The 14,106-nt window shown below is 33.5% G+C and overlaps 1 protein-coding gene across 1 annotated transcript in view; it reads right to left on the bottom strand.

The window, feature by feature from the left end:
- Positions 1-14,106, bottom strand: part of LOC149805304 (uncharacterized) — a 113,722-nt gene that overhangs the window by 15,892 nt on the left and 83,724 nt on the right. The window contains exons 24-25 of the mRNA XM_089933962.1: positions 11,118-11,254; positions 8,771-8,869 (exon numbers count right to left, since the gene is read on the bottom strand). Of these exons, the coding sequence (XP_089790088.1) occupies positions 8,771-8,869; positions 11,118-11,254 (236 nt within the window). The remainder of the gene's footprint in view (positions 1-8,770; positions 8,870-11,117; positions 11,255-14,106) is intronic.

The raw sequence follows: 14,106 nt of genomic DNA, 5'->3' as shown, positions 1-14,106 counted from the left end.
ACTGCCTATTGATAGCACCTTCAGTTTATTCACATGATAATTAATGTAATCAAGGCAACTTTACTACCTGAGGGTTCACTGTTCAACCAAAAGTTTTTTTGATTTATCAGCTTTAAAACAATATGTGTAAGTGTCCAAATAAGGTTTGTAATATTTAACATTATTACAAATTTTGAAAATGTAGTGCCTGGAAATCTGGTGGGTCCAGCTATTTGAGTTGAATGTGTTATAAACAGGACTAGGCCAATGAAATTAGTAGTTTTATAAAAAATTTAAATGTTATGATTGACAAAACGAGATAGGGGCCCCGAGTGGTCAAGTAGTCTAAAGCGCTCACCATTACAGATCACTGCCATCTCACCTCTGTCTGCGTGGGTTTGAGTCTCGGGTTTGGCCTATGTGGGTATATGAGAAAGCTTGCTGGTAGCTTCTTGTGGGTCAGTGGTTCTTTCTGGGGTTTTCCCGGGTTCTTACTCCACCATCAATACCAGCTGCCATGTATAGCCTATCTTGTGCTGAAAAATGGCATTAAACCCCACAACAACAACAACAACAACAAAACAAGACATCTGAGATCTTTGACTGCATTTCAATGACGCGTTCAACAAATATTGGCCTTCCTCCAAGTCTGATGTACTAGTACTGACAAACAAGATTCCATGTGTCTTATTTTAGCTACAAATTCATTTTGGTTATTTTAATATAAATATCAAACATAAGAAAAGTTGAACAGTTGTCAAAGAACCTAGAAACATGGCAATTTTGGCTGACTCTTCCAAAATCAAGAATAGTTTAATCTGCTTACATTAGATGATAGTTCTTGGTAAGATACATATAGAAAAGCATACTATATGGCAAAAGAGTAAAATTTTCAAGTGGAACCATTCCATTCTTGAACCCAAATTGCTTTTTAAAAGACATTAACAAATAGTTTGCCAATTTTAAAATTTCAGACCAGAATGTTTCTTTTTTAAATATACATTTATTTTATAGTAATTTTAGGAAAAATTAATAAATGTTTGCATTTTTAAGGAATTTATGGTTACTTTACATCCCGTAACCACTAACACAAATTATCGTTCATGTGAGCCAGTTTTCTTTACAAATGCATTGCATAATTTTAAAGGATCATGCACTTCTGTCTTGTAGATTTCAAAATTACTACAAGCACAAGTATCCCAGATAATCTGCAGTTTCAGACAAAGCCTATGTTATTGATAAATAATGGTTCCTCCTTACCAAAACCATTGCTTCCACTGTCAGATGCATCAGATAGAGCAGACGTAGATTTTTTTTTCCTGCTGTACTCCGATAAAGAGGATTTTACCCTGGTGTACATACTGTTGGCATCAGCTGTAAAATAAATTTCATAAAACATCACAAACAAAAATTGATGCAGGACAGATGAATTACTCACTGAACAAGACTAAAAGAGGGAGGTAGGGCTGCCACACCCTAGTATATGATAGTTTATTGGTTGGGATATGGCAAACAAAATTACAATTTTAACCTGTAAACTCCACATTGACTATCATGTTTCTCATACAGTTATTACTCATTGTATAGCTTACCTGCAATAATGTAGCAAATAGGGTGATTGTAATGTATTGCCATGGTCAAATGACTGATGTTGATACTACATAATCAATACATATGACTGCAATCAAATATGTTCTAATACAGTTTGCAAGGTATGCAAATCAAAAGACACATCAACTAATGAACACGCAACTGTTATGTTTGTAAGAGGTGATGATCTAAGCCTAATAGCAGACTCCATCAAAAAGCAATCTGCATGCTGCTAATTACACCATTACATGCATTTGAAATTCATAAAAGGGTACAGCTTATGCATCCAGAAATGGCCACTATGTACCATTCTTGTCTGCAACACAAACTGCAATTTGTATATTCAGGGAAAAACTCTTAGCTGATGAAAAATCAATTAATTGCAGATTAAGCGGTATGGAAAATCATCTGATTCAAATGATCACACAAAGATGGATAGGGAAAATGCAAGCACTAACACCTCCAATGCCAATCCTAATGAACTATTATCAACAGACATTGCCAAACTCTTTAATTGTGGCAGATAAGATGACGACTTCAGTGGATTTAGGATGAGGACTGAATCACATATATAGGAGTGTATTTTGTTGAGATGTAGATCTTTTATCAAGTCAGTGGAATAGAATATGTCATATTTTGAAATGATTCAGTAATTCTGTTTGTGAAACATGTCTGATCTTTCTAAATAAGATGACAGTTTAATGAAGTATATGCTCATAAATTGTCTCCCTTTATGAAATTTGACTGGTTACAACAACTTGTGAATCATAGCACCATGTTGAGTTACTGACTCAAGCTCAGTAAATAAAAAAATACACTGTATACAGTATAGCTGATGCAAGTTTTTCAGTTCTTTACAAATTTTAAAAATCTTAATGTTGCCATGTTACAAACTTGTAGAGTTGCAGCATTTGAAGGAGGAAAATAGACTCATATATATGTATCCTCATGTCATGCTACCGAATTGCTGTGGTGAGGTCATAGCCAACTTGAAAGTTTATCTGCATACTATAAGAACAGGCAAATATGTATGAAGTTTAACCATACTGAACTTTTAATAAATATTTTTGAATTTTAAATGCAATTCAATATTGCCAAAATGAAAAATACTTTTTAAAAAAGTTCTCAAAATCTATACAAATAAATACAGACAATAACCATGCATATTAGTAATGGAAAAATTTTAAATCAGAATAAGTCTCATTAAAGAATAGTTACCTGCATAAGTATCTTTCCAAATGAATATATTAAGTGTGTGTGTGTGTGTGTGTGTGTGTGTGTGTGTGTGTGTGTGAGCAGTCACTGAAAATGCACTACAGGATCTTGAGTTACAGCTAAAATTTAATGTTCAATATTTTCAACTAACTATGGATGGCAAACAATGAAAAATTAATCTGAGAGAATAACAGAGAGAAGGCAGGAAGTAATAACAAAAGATCAGAATTAAAGATTAGGCTAAATGAGAGCATGAATGTAGTCCCATTTTTATTCTGGAGAAAAAAAAGAAAATTCTGACTTATAATTTAGTTGATCATCTCAACATCAAATCAATATATTCTAATCATCAGATTCCTTGATAGAGAAAGAACAATAAATATTGTGGTAACATGAAATTTTGCCAACAGCTGAGAAAGAAATCCATTTTCATATTTTCACAACACATTTTCCGAAATTAATACATAAACAATACTGTAAACTAGAAGATAAACTTTATGCGCAGCCTGTATTTTTAAAAAATATGTTTAATCTATTCTCCCAGCAAGAAATGGTTTTCTTCAAATGCATGTTTGTCTGAAGCAGAAAAACTAACAAATTAAAGTCCAAATGTTAACAAAGATGTTCTTTATAATAATATACCAAACCAGAAAAGAAATTCAAATAGTCATCTTCGGAAAGACAAATGGTTACTGAGTATATGTATTAAAAAATTAATATGACATGTAACCTATTATCTACATTCATTTGTCCAGACATAAAAATGAGCTTGCTATGAATTATATTATATTTGCTCTTTATTGTAATTTTATTTATCAATTAAATCTGAATTGCAACTTTGAACTGATTTTTAAAAAAAATAAGCCAACGGATCAGTTCAAAATTTACCACAATCAGAAGAAGAAAAAATGTAAAATTAAAATGCGAGAATAACAAATGGAATATTAAAGGGTACAGATTAAAGATTGTGGCAAAACAAGTGGGTATGTGTAGTCTTAACATTTCAAACAACAGAATATCAAAATGTAGCAATTTCAATGTCATCTAAACATCAAATGAAAATACAATATACCAAGCCACCAAATTAAAGAGAAATATAGAAAGATAGGATAGAAGACCTGTGAACAGAATTAACAAAGACAGACACCAACATGATTGCACATATGTTCACAAAAACTTTTGATAAAGCTACATAAAATAATAATGGCTATTGGACAATGAGGTCTTTTTTTGTTTTGCAAATTTGGAATAATAGTTTGAAATAATATTTTGACCTACTTATTTCTGTGTAAAAAGTGTTGACTATAATAACATTTTACTGTTGAGCATTATTCACACTCCAAAATATAGTAGCTTGTCATAAATAACAGATTATCTTTCCTGCAATTAACATAATCTAAAAAACACTCTACAGAATCAGTAAGCTTTACTGCAAGAGAGAGAGAGAGAGAATATAGGACACTGAGGGCTATATCATAGTCACCAACCTTGTGTAATTTTAGACTTAATCACAGAAATGCAGGAGTCAGAGCTATAAATGATGTGTTCTCCTCTGCTTATTTGTCAGAGAATAAAAAACAAAATATATCTGAGCATCTTAGATTGCAACGAAGTCATCACCGAGATGGATAGAGAGCTTTAAGTTTTGAAATCATTACAATTTCCCACTTATTAATTTCAGCAATAAATTTAATGGAGTATTACTATAGTAGAACCTATCTTGAATGACTATCCCTCTGCCCAAAAATTATGGTCTCCCAAGACAGGTGGTCTCTTATAACAGGTCTTAATACCATATAATCAATAAGTTTGTGCACTGAGAATATAGTTTCTCTAGACAGGTGGTCTTGCACAGCAGTGGTTTTTCAATACAAGTTTTACTGTACGGACAATTAGCAAACTTCACTGGTAATTTCTGGACAGCTATAACTCGGGCTGTCAAATATGATGCTTCAAGTGAGATGGTTTCATGCAATTTAAACAAAAACTTTAAACTGGAACCTGAAAATGACATCATCTTTTGATGCTGCTAATTAAGTCACTATTTTATAAATGTTGACAACAGCTAATTAGCCTTGATATCTGTAGAACATTAACAGAGGTGAGGTCATGGTTGGAGTGCACATGGTTGAGAAAAGCCAAATTAATGTACAGGATATCAAATAATAGTGCTCCTGAATATTTACGATCACTATTCCAGTATGGGCTACCTGGCAATACTCCCCACCTGCGATCCATGTCTACCAAAATTCCCAAACCAAATAAGGAATTATTTTAAAAAAATTTCCAATACTCTGGAACTCTGCTCTGGAATAGTATTCCAACTGATATTAGAAATGCCCAAACCCAATATATCCAGTGGCTTCAGAGATGCAGCTAAAATAAATTCCTTTGTATGAGGGCCTCAAGGTAGATTAGTTCTTAGCTAATTGTGTTACCCTCTTTAAATAAAGTCATTATTATTATTATTGCACAGTAGCCTTTATTGCACTGAATCTAAAGCTGGCTAGAAGTTGTACATTAAACATCAATGGGAACACATACTGTAGTTAACAGTATGTACTGTACTGGCATAACTGTGCAAGGACCAAGCACAGGATTCATATTTCAGTATACATTTTAAGTGTTTCCTATTCTTTATTTTAGATAGCACTGATGACACTTGGAATCATTAAGCATATTATTGGATTACATTTCTTTTGTAACATGGGATAAATTTATGCCACTCATAAAGAAGATGAAAGCTTCACCTTTGGTCAAGTCATTGCTCAAGTCATTTCTCATATCTTTGAATTAAAGTAACAACATAAAATTCCTAGAAGTATCAGTGATATCAACATTCCTCTGATCATGATGTACAATTGGCATGCTACATTGTTTAAACAGACTTAGGAATGCACATGAAAGACAAGCAGGGGTCAATCGCAGAAGCAGACCAGCCTTGTCTAAAGAAACATTTATTGAATATGAACAAAATCTTTTAAAATTAGGTGATGATGTAAAAGGAGAGATTGAGTAAAAAGCTGTTGTGGCAGAAATACTGAAGTAATATAGTAATGTTTCTTAAGAGGAATATTTAATAGCAGTTCTTATCTCTTTTGGTCGATTCATGCCAAAATGCCTAAACATGCACTTTTCTCCAATACTAAAAACCATGGATAAGAAATATTACAAGTTCAGCAATACCTGGAAATCTGAGTTTAAGTGTGTGCAAGCAAGTAGGTCCTGAGTTTGTTTCATTAAGTCAGTTTTGATATAGTATATAGAAAGAAGAAATGATGTCACCAAGCACATGAGGACACTGTAACTGCATTTCTGTAACAAACACATCCACTTTGAAAGCCTTGTTTAGGACTGGATCAAAATGGGATAAAGTGTACTTGCTGAGACTGTGTTTACAAATTTTGTGGCAGAGCACAATTTACCATCCATCAATGCAAAACAGTTTATGAAACTGGATAAAGTTATGTTTTCAGGCTAAGAGATTGCACAATTATGTTCATTCCAGGGTACAGAGAACACATATTGTCACTCAGGTCCTGGTCCCCCAGTGAGACTGGGAAGCTAAAAACAGGTACAGGAGTCAGAAGATTGAGAATATAGATTATGGCCAAATATGCACTTGTTTAGTTTTTGATACCTTTAAAACATATAAAATTTATGTCAATAAGGTTTAGAATCTATCAACAAAATTTTGAACTCTGGATTTCATGTCCTGGTTCTATTACAACATATGTATTAGATACAAAATATAATCTACATGAAGACTATTATTCATTTTTTATCCAATTCTCAATCACTTCGAAATCTGTCTTTCCATGGGTGCAGGTCTTTTTGCATTGGCTATTCACCTGCATATCATTCTGAAATCTCCCAACCACACTGTAGTGAATGTGTCCCATGGAGCTTAGATGTTGAGTTGGTAGGTATTTGCCCTTCTATTGGTGCTGAAGATGGAGCAAGCATAAAGGGGATTAACTGCCCCTGGTTACCATGGGTGGAGAAATGAAACATTTAGTGAGCTGTAGTGTCTAGCGATTTATTAAACTTTTATTTTGAACTGTAATTATTACATTGCACTTCAGATACATTCATAAATTGATCTAAGTCTTCCAATCCTATAACACTGCAAACACAAGCTGACTCATCTACAACTTACTATCACTAAAGGATCATTAAGACCTATTAATACAAGGTTCTTCAATTCCATTTGTAGTGCTACTGCTACTATGGTCAATACATTATCACATCCCAACCACAGCCATCAGAGCCACCCCACTCTGAGATGAACTGATCAAATATCAAAAGGCATAACCCTATGACATCATATGCCTTGGAGCAGGGCATGACCCAAAGACAGGAATGCCACATAAGAAAAACATATGATGTCATATATTCCATACAGAGTGCAAACTGGATGCACAAATAATTGTAAGCAACAAGTTATACTTTTTGACCCAAATGCCAAAACTAAGGACACAATCAAGATGTGGCACAAGGTGTCTGGTAAGATTGTGACTGTAGCATATTCAAAACATGCTTTGATCTGGATACTGCTTTACTGAAATTAATAATAATAATAAGAAGAAGAAGAAGAAGTAATCTCATTGCCCCACCCAGCATATAACCCAGGGTAATAGTGGTATGTGGATAAAGGGAAGCATTGGATAATATAATATTCCAACTGTGAACTGAGTAACAGGTTAATTACATCTTAGAAGAAAACAAACTATAAGGTCACAGACCTACTGTTTGATTACTGAGCCCATCTAGCAATGTAACCCAGGGTACAAAACAGTTTAGGGAGAAGACAGAATTTGGAATCAGATAATATTACAAATTTGTAGTGAACATTCATACAACGTTCATTAAAACATAAGAGATGAAATCGAAATTTTAACCAAAAGAATGCCTTGAATATTGACTCCATGGCATCTCCAAGGGTTTTGACAAAAGGTTAGGAACAAAATAAGGATACGTTGATCTAACTAACTTATATTAAAAAATGGAATTCATGTGACACAATTGCAGAAGACCTCTTCCAACTCCAACATTTTTAGCAGTCATTTTTTATCTGATACAATTTATTAATGAAAACTTTCAGGCATGATAGTACTGATGACATTGAATATAACCAATAAATTTCACAAAATGTTGTACTGAATTATTTAAGTATTTACGTTCAAGGTTACTATATAATTCAACTGAATATGGACAGTTCTTTTTGTCCAAGACTTGTGCTGTTAATTAGGTAAAATCAGCAGATACTGCGTATATGTGATTGGTCAGTTCATACTGTCAGTGAAGGTGAGAGGAAGTAGGCTTAATTGGCTAACCAAAATGTGAGACCAAATCTCACTCTTGACCTAAATGACCCCAGTGAAGAGCAAAGCCCGGAGGCATGGGTGGCACTTAGAGAAGTAAGTATATAATATTTTATTTAAAATACAAAGAGAGCTGAATAAGATTGGTTATGAAAATTCAGTCAGGAATTATTGAAATGTCAGGATAAAATATTAACTACTTCATGACCCATTGGCTCCACCAATGGATAATAATAAACATGAGATCAACCCAGGATAGGAAGAATGTGGAATCTGAGGACCATTCTTTTTCTCTCAGGATGATTGGTTTGGTTTGTTTAAGTTTGTTTAACAGCACTTAGAAAAATTATTGGCTATATCATACTAAGAAAATGCTTTTGAATAAACACACCAAGGTATCAGACCCAGTCTAATCTGGATAGATATAAAACTTGTGACCCAAGGATTACAAGTTCAATGCTCTACCAAGTGAGCTACTGCAGCCAATGTTTCAATATATGTTAGGTGAGGTCTCTAGTTCCCAGCCTTCTCTTAATTTTACTGAGGGCTAAGTCAATGCAACACATAATGTATTTTTAAAGTATTATAAAAGCTGATGGGCCAGATCAAAATATAGTTGCATGGGAGGGGTAAAAATTTAAATTTAATTAGCTAATACTTACCTGCTACTATTGCACTGCTTATCTTTTTGCAGGATGTCAGTTCCCCAGTCAAAGCTAATTATGTCCCCCTCCTTGAAGGTCCAGAATAATGACCACAGGCTAATTCATAACAATCAACATACAAAATACATCTGTTCTTCTAATTTTAATTATTTATTGTGCCACATCTTAGACACAAAAAAATATTAAGTTAGCAAAAAGATTTTGTTTTGCATAAAAGGTAGTTTTGAGTTAATCAGAGATGTACAACAATTAACTGGATTGGTTATAATAAGCCTTCTTTAAGGGTTTTGTATGATTTGGGCACTTTTCAGTAGTTTTAAATGACATTTTTTCAGCTGAATATCAACTATTCGGTGTATTTTGTTAAGTTTCAATTACAATATTTTATTGCAGTTAACACTGTTATATTATAAAAGCATCACAAGTACAGACATAGATTACCCAAGATTTTAGTGTTGACTTCATGTTTATTTGTAGAGTATACATAGAGAAGAAGTACAGATAACTTTTTTCTGCATTTTCTTGATCAACAAATTCTCTTATAAGATCTGTTAACAATGTTACACTGTATATCTTAGAACAGGAAATGCTTCTTATGAAGAAACTTGAATCAATAATTTGGAAAGAAATCTGTTTACAAGGTTTTACATTTATTGTCTATAAAAAAAATAACGTTTTTCATTTTTAGTCACCTACACCTTTGATGGTTTGACACCAAAATCAACAGGCTTCTTCCTTATTCTCAGTGCAAGCCTTTCACAAAGGTTAGGCCAAGTCTGTAATATAGAACCAATGTTATTAAGCAGAAAACATTTTTCTTCTTTTGGTGTTTTAGTGACCTTGACCCCCAAATCAATAGTCTTCTTTCTTATAAAAAAGTGCAAACCATCTGCAAAGTTTGGTAACCACCAATAATGGAAAATTCCAGAACCGTTTTTCTTGTTTCAGTCAAATAAACCTCAATATTTAACCATTTAAGCCTGAAATCAAAGGATTATCATTTACCCTAAGTCTAGGTGAGCAAGAGCATAAGAGAGATTTGCCCTTCTGAAATACCTATGATTCAAACATTCCAAAGACAAAATCAAAAATAGGCTTCCCATCTGATTACCTCGGAAGTAACAATAACAAAATTATAACACACTCATGTTCTAAAAAAGACTCCTATTAAAATGTATTGAAACTGGCTCTGATTTTTGGTAAAAGAAGCTGAAAATAGGTTTTCATATGGTTAGTAGAGAAGCCAACCCTTATGACTAGTTGACAGATCATGTCCTAAAAACATTCCTACCAAATACGATGAAAAATTGACCAGCCATACAAAAGTCAAAACTTGAGTTTCCATACGGTTGTTAATGATGTAATATTGTTATTAGGGGACCCACTCTAAATAAAATGTTGTCCCAAGAAACATTCCTTCTATGATAGATTAAAACTGACTCAACCGCTTTGGAGAAGAAGTTGAAAACATGTTTTCCATATACCATGGAAGACACTGCAGTGATGCTGTCAAGAATTAGCAGGAGAGAAGTATCTTCGCCTTGGCTTCTAAATAAAGGTGGCATCAGGAAAATTACATGGTGGTATAATTTTTACCTTTAACACCTGAAAATATGCACCATCCTTCTTTCCCTTCCATTATCCAGTGCTATGCTAATACTGAAATATTCACATGAACCACCCTGTAGCTATATTAGCACTATTCTGTTGACATTTTCAGTAGTTAATCTGTTTCCAATTGGGACCTGAACCTGGGTTGCCAAGTGGTCAAAGGTGCTAAACTTTACAGAACACAGACAGATCACTGCTGCTCACATAGGTTTGAGTCTCAGCTTGGCCAATGTGGGTATGTGAAAAACTTGCCAGTAGCTTCCCATGGGTTAGTTGTTCTTAGGGTTTCCCAGGTTCTCACATCACCATATATACTGGCTGCCATGTGTAGCCTATCATATGCTGAAAAACTGCATGGAACCCATAAAAGTGAACTGCTTCTGATTGCAGTGTATATATTTTTTAGATAATAAGTCTTGAAGAACATTTCTACCATGATTGAAAATGGTCCAGTTGTTATTTAAAGAAGTTAAAAGTAACCATATGGACAGAGAACACATGACAGATAAATAATGTTGGAGACAAGGCCATACTAAAAGTGCATTTGGCACTACAGCCAGTTGAGCTGAAATCTGTTGGTTTCTCAAATTATATCATTTTCAATAACCCATGCTATGAAGCCATTCATCTGCTCACACAGTGCATTTACACAAATGGAGCCCATAATGCTTTCTCTTTTTCTATATGAAGTATGAATTTGAAAATAACAGATGAATGATACTAACACTTATACCCATCCAGATCTTGCCCTGGTCTTTTATCCTCATCTACTTCCTTGGGTTTGTCTCCACTTTCAGGAATATCTGGTGTTTTATCTTCAGTTTTTTTCCCACCTATTCCAATTAAGGCTCTGTCAACCAGAACTTCATTCTGCACAAAAGAATAAGACTAGTAAATAATGTTACTTATTTTTTACTTAGCAGAATAAATCATAAAAAACTGATTTTATAATTTCATCTAATTACTGAGTAAAACTTGACTTAACGACAATATGGTCAATGGTTTTGCATTCCATTAACAGCTGAGGATCGAGGAACTTACTACACAAATTTCTTAAAATCATCACACACAAAATCCTTTTCCTAATAGTGACGTTTTCATTTTCAAATAAATTAGATTCAAAAAGATATCAAGTGTAAGAACAGTTTTCAAACTGGAGGAAATGCTGAACAATATGCTCATATAAATATACCCCCTTCTCTCACACATCAGCCCCTACCCCTATGATGGAGTTGAGTACCATGATGGAGTCCACAGTCAAGAAAATGCTAACAGACCCTAAAAAGAATAAAGTCACCAAATAATTTATTTTAGAATAAATACAAACAGAATGGAGAATTAATGCAAACAGAATGGGCAACGAATGAAATCTTATGTGAAATGCAGAAATGAACACAAATGAAATTAACACATTTTGAAGAAAATGGAGGGCGCAAAATAAGGAATACTTTCCATAAATGAGAACAGCATGAAATACACGTACATTTTATGAATTCATGTGTTACAGCTCTTAACCCTTTACCTCATGCAAGCATCTTTGGATGCCTCTACTCCATTCACATGGAAGCGCCTTTTGACGCCTCTACTCCATTCAAATGGAAGCGCCTTTTTGAAGCCTCCTGTAAACATCAATCATTTTGAGCTGGTTTTCGTAGTGCCACCTTTGGGGACCCCCCCCCCCATTAGATACTACATTAATTTCTGCAAATGACAATTACACCAGATCATGTGGTCGCTGTTTACGCACTGGTCGATATTTGCTATTTAACGTAACTGGGTCGTAATCTCTACTCTCCAAAATGGCGGTCACAGATTTCATTCAGTACTTATGAAGTTTTCACGATTAGAATCACAACTATGAAAGATTTAATAACTTAGGTAAAGGCTCTGATATTGATGTAGGCAGCAGTTAGTTTTTATAAATTATCAAATTCAGATGACTTAGTGATGTAGACGCAGACAAAAACCATGTAAATTTCGAGTAGCTATGGTAGAAATGGCAGCTATGGTTGGCCATGTGGCCTCTCTGACATGACGGTGGACAAGTTCTCTCAAGATTGTAAAGCACATAAAAAATTCTTCCGTGAAAAATAATTACATAGCTATAACAATTGGACCTTACTTTTAAATTTTTCCACATATAATAAATGGTTAAAATTGCTGTGAAACGTAACATACACTAAATTGCTTAACAGTTCACAGGCAGGCCTATGCATATGCTGTCGACTAGGTAATAGGTGTTCTATTTATAGCGCGCTGTACTTTGTCACTATGCTCTATTAGGTAAAGGGTTAAACAAGTAACAGAAAGAAGTGAAACCATCAATTTCAGTAAAATCAACAAGTTATTTAGTTCTATACAATACAAAGTGAAAATTCAAGAGACAATATTGTGAATTAAATCCCCAAAATTCCTAAATGTCCTGTCCCAAGTCCAAAAGTATCAAATGTTCCAAATGAATTCCAAAAGTCTCGAATGTCCTGATATAATGTAATGATGCAATCCAGCATGTCTTTGAATGTGTTCATAATAACCCAAAGTAGTGTAGATAAATCTAAAAGTTAATGAGCACTTTAGTAATTCCAAGGAGCATTTTAAATAAATAATTTCTCTCAAACTAAATCTGACAGCCTGATCTAAACAAAGATTTAATTATTAATTTATCAAATCCCTATTTATACAAATTTTCTCTTGAACCATAACATCATAGACTTCAATTATAATGTAACAGACTGTGAAGATTTCCAATGGAAAAACCTAGTATGACTGTAAACATGACTGACCTTGAACTCTTGCCATCTAAACATGTTGTTTTCAACAAACAAGCATGGACAAACTTTATCAATGTAAATATGTTTACAACTTACAACTATGGATAAAGGTTAAACACAACATGCAAATTAAATATACTTAATTAATGTATTAGGACTCATTTCTTAAAGGGGCTCAAACTCTTATCATAATACAATACATATCAAGTTTTATCTTGAACAGTTCTGGAGACATTAACTAGAAATTAATGTGATTGAAACAATTTGTAAAATAAATGGCAATAACTCTAAAAATCTCAATCAGAAATCAGACAGACCCCTTTTTTTCCACGGGACTCAATGTCTTGTCATGATCTAAAAGCATACAAAGTTTCATGAAGATATCTCAATAGGTTCAGGTGATATTAGGTAAATAAAAGTGCATCAGAAGTATAATAAACTTTATCAAAAACATAACCAAAGTTTTCAAAGACCTTACTTTGCCTTTTGAGTCATAGGAAGGGTAGGGGTTACTGGATACAAAAGAACAGTGCTTCATAATTTACAGACCAACCTGATATGCTTCCTTTCAGGGTTTAGGTCATATAGAACCATATAGAAAAATGTTGCCAAAAAATTTGACCAATATTTCCAAATGATATTTACTTTGAGCTAATGTCATAGAGAGGATACAAGTACTTCGATATGAAATGTCAGTGTTGACTAATTTTACAGTCCAAAATTTATAACTGTCACTACAAGCATTTGGAACTTAATACAAACAAACTTTAACAAAAACCATACACAATGTTAATGAAACCTATATCTTAAAGATATAAAGCATTTAAAATAATAAACGTGTAGACTTCATTTAAATATTTACTTAAATCAACATTGTTTTTACCAGAAATTGTTTCTATCCTTGTCTCAGTTTAAAAGGGCTCCACTGCATCCATTTATTCTTTCAAATTA

The sequence above is a fragment of the Sinohyriopsis cumingii genome, chromosome 2, assembly GCF_028554795.1.
Source record: "Sinohyriopsis cumingii isolate HCF-2022 chromosome 2, ASM2855479v2, whole genome shotgun sequence".
In the NCBI taxonomy this organism is placed as follows: Eukaryota; Metazoa; Mollusca; class Bivalvia; order Unionida; family Unionidae; genus Sinohyriopsis; species Sinohyriopsis cumingii.
The sequence above is the reverse complement of the archived record's forward strand: the minus strand, read 5'-3'. Positions and strand labels throughout refer to the sequence as shown.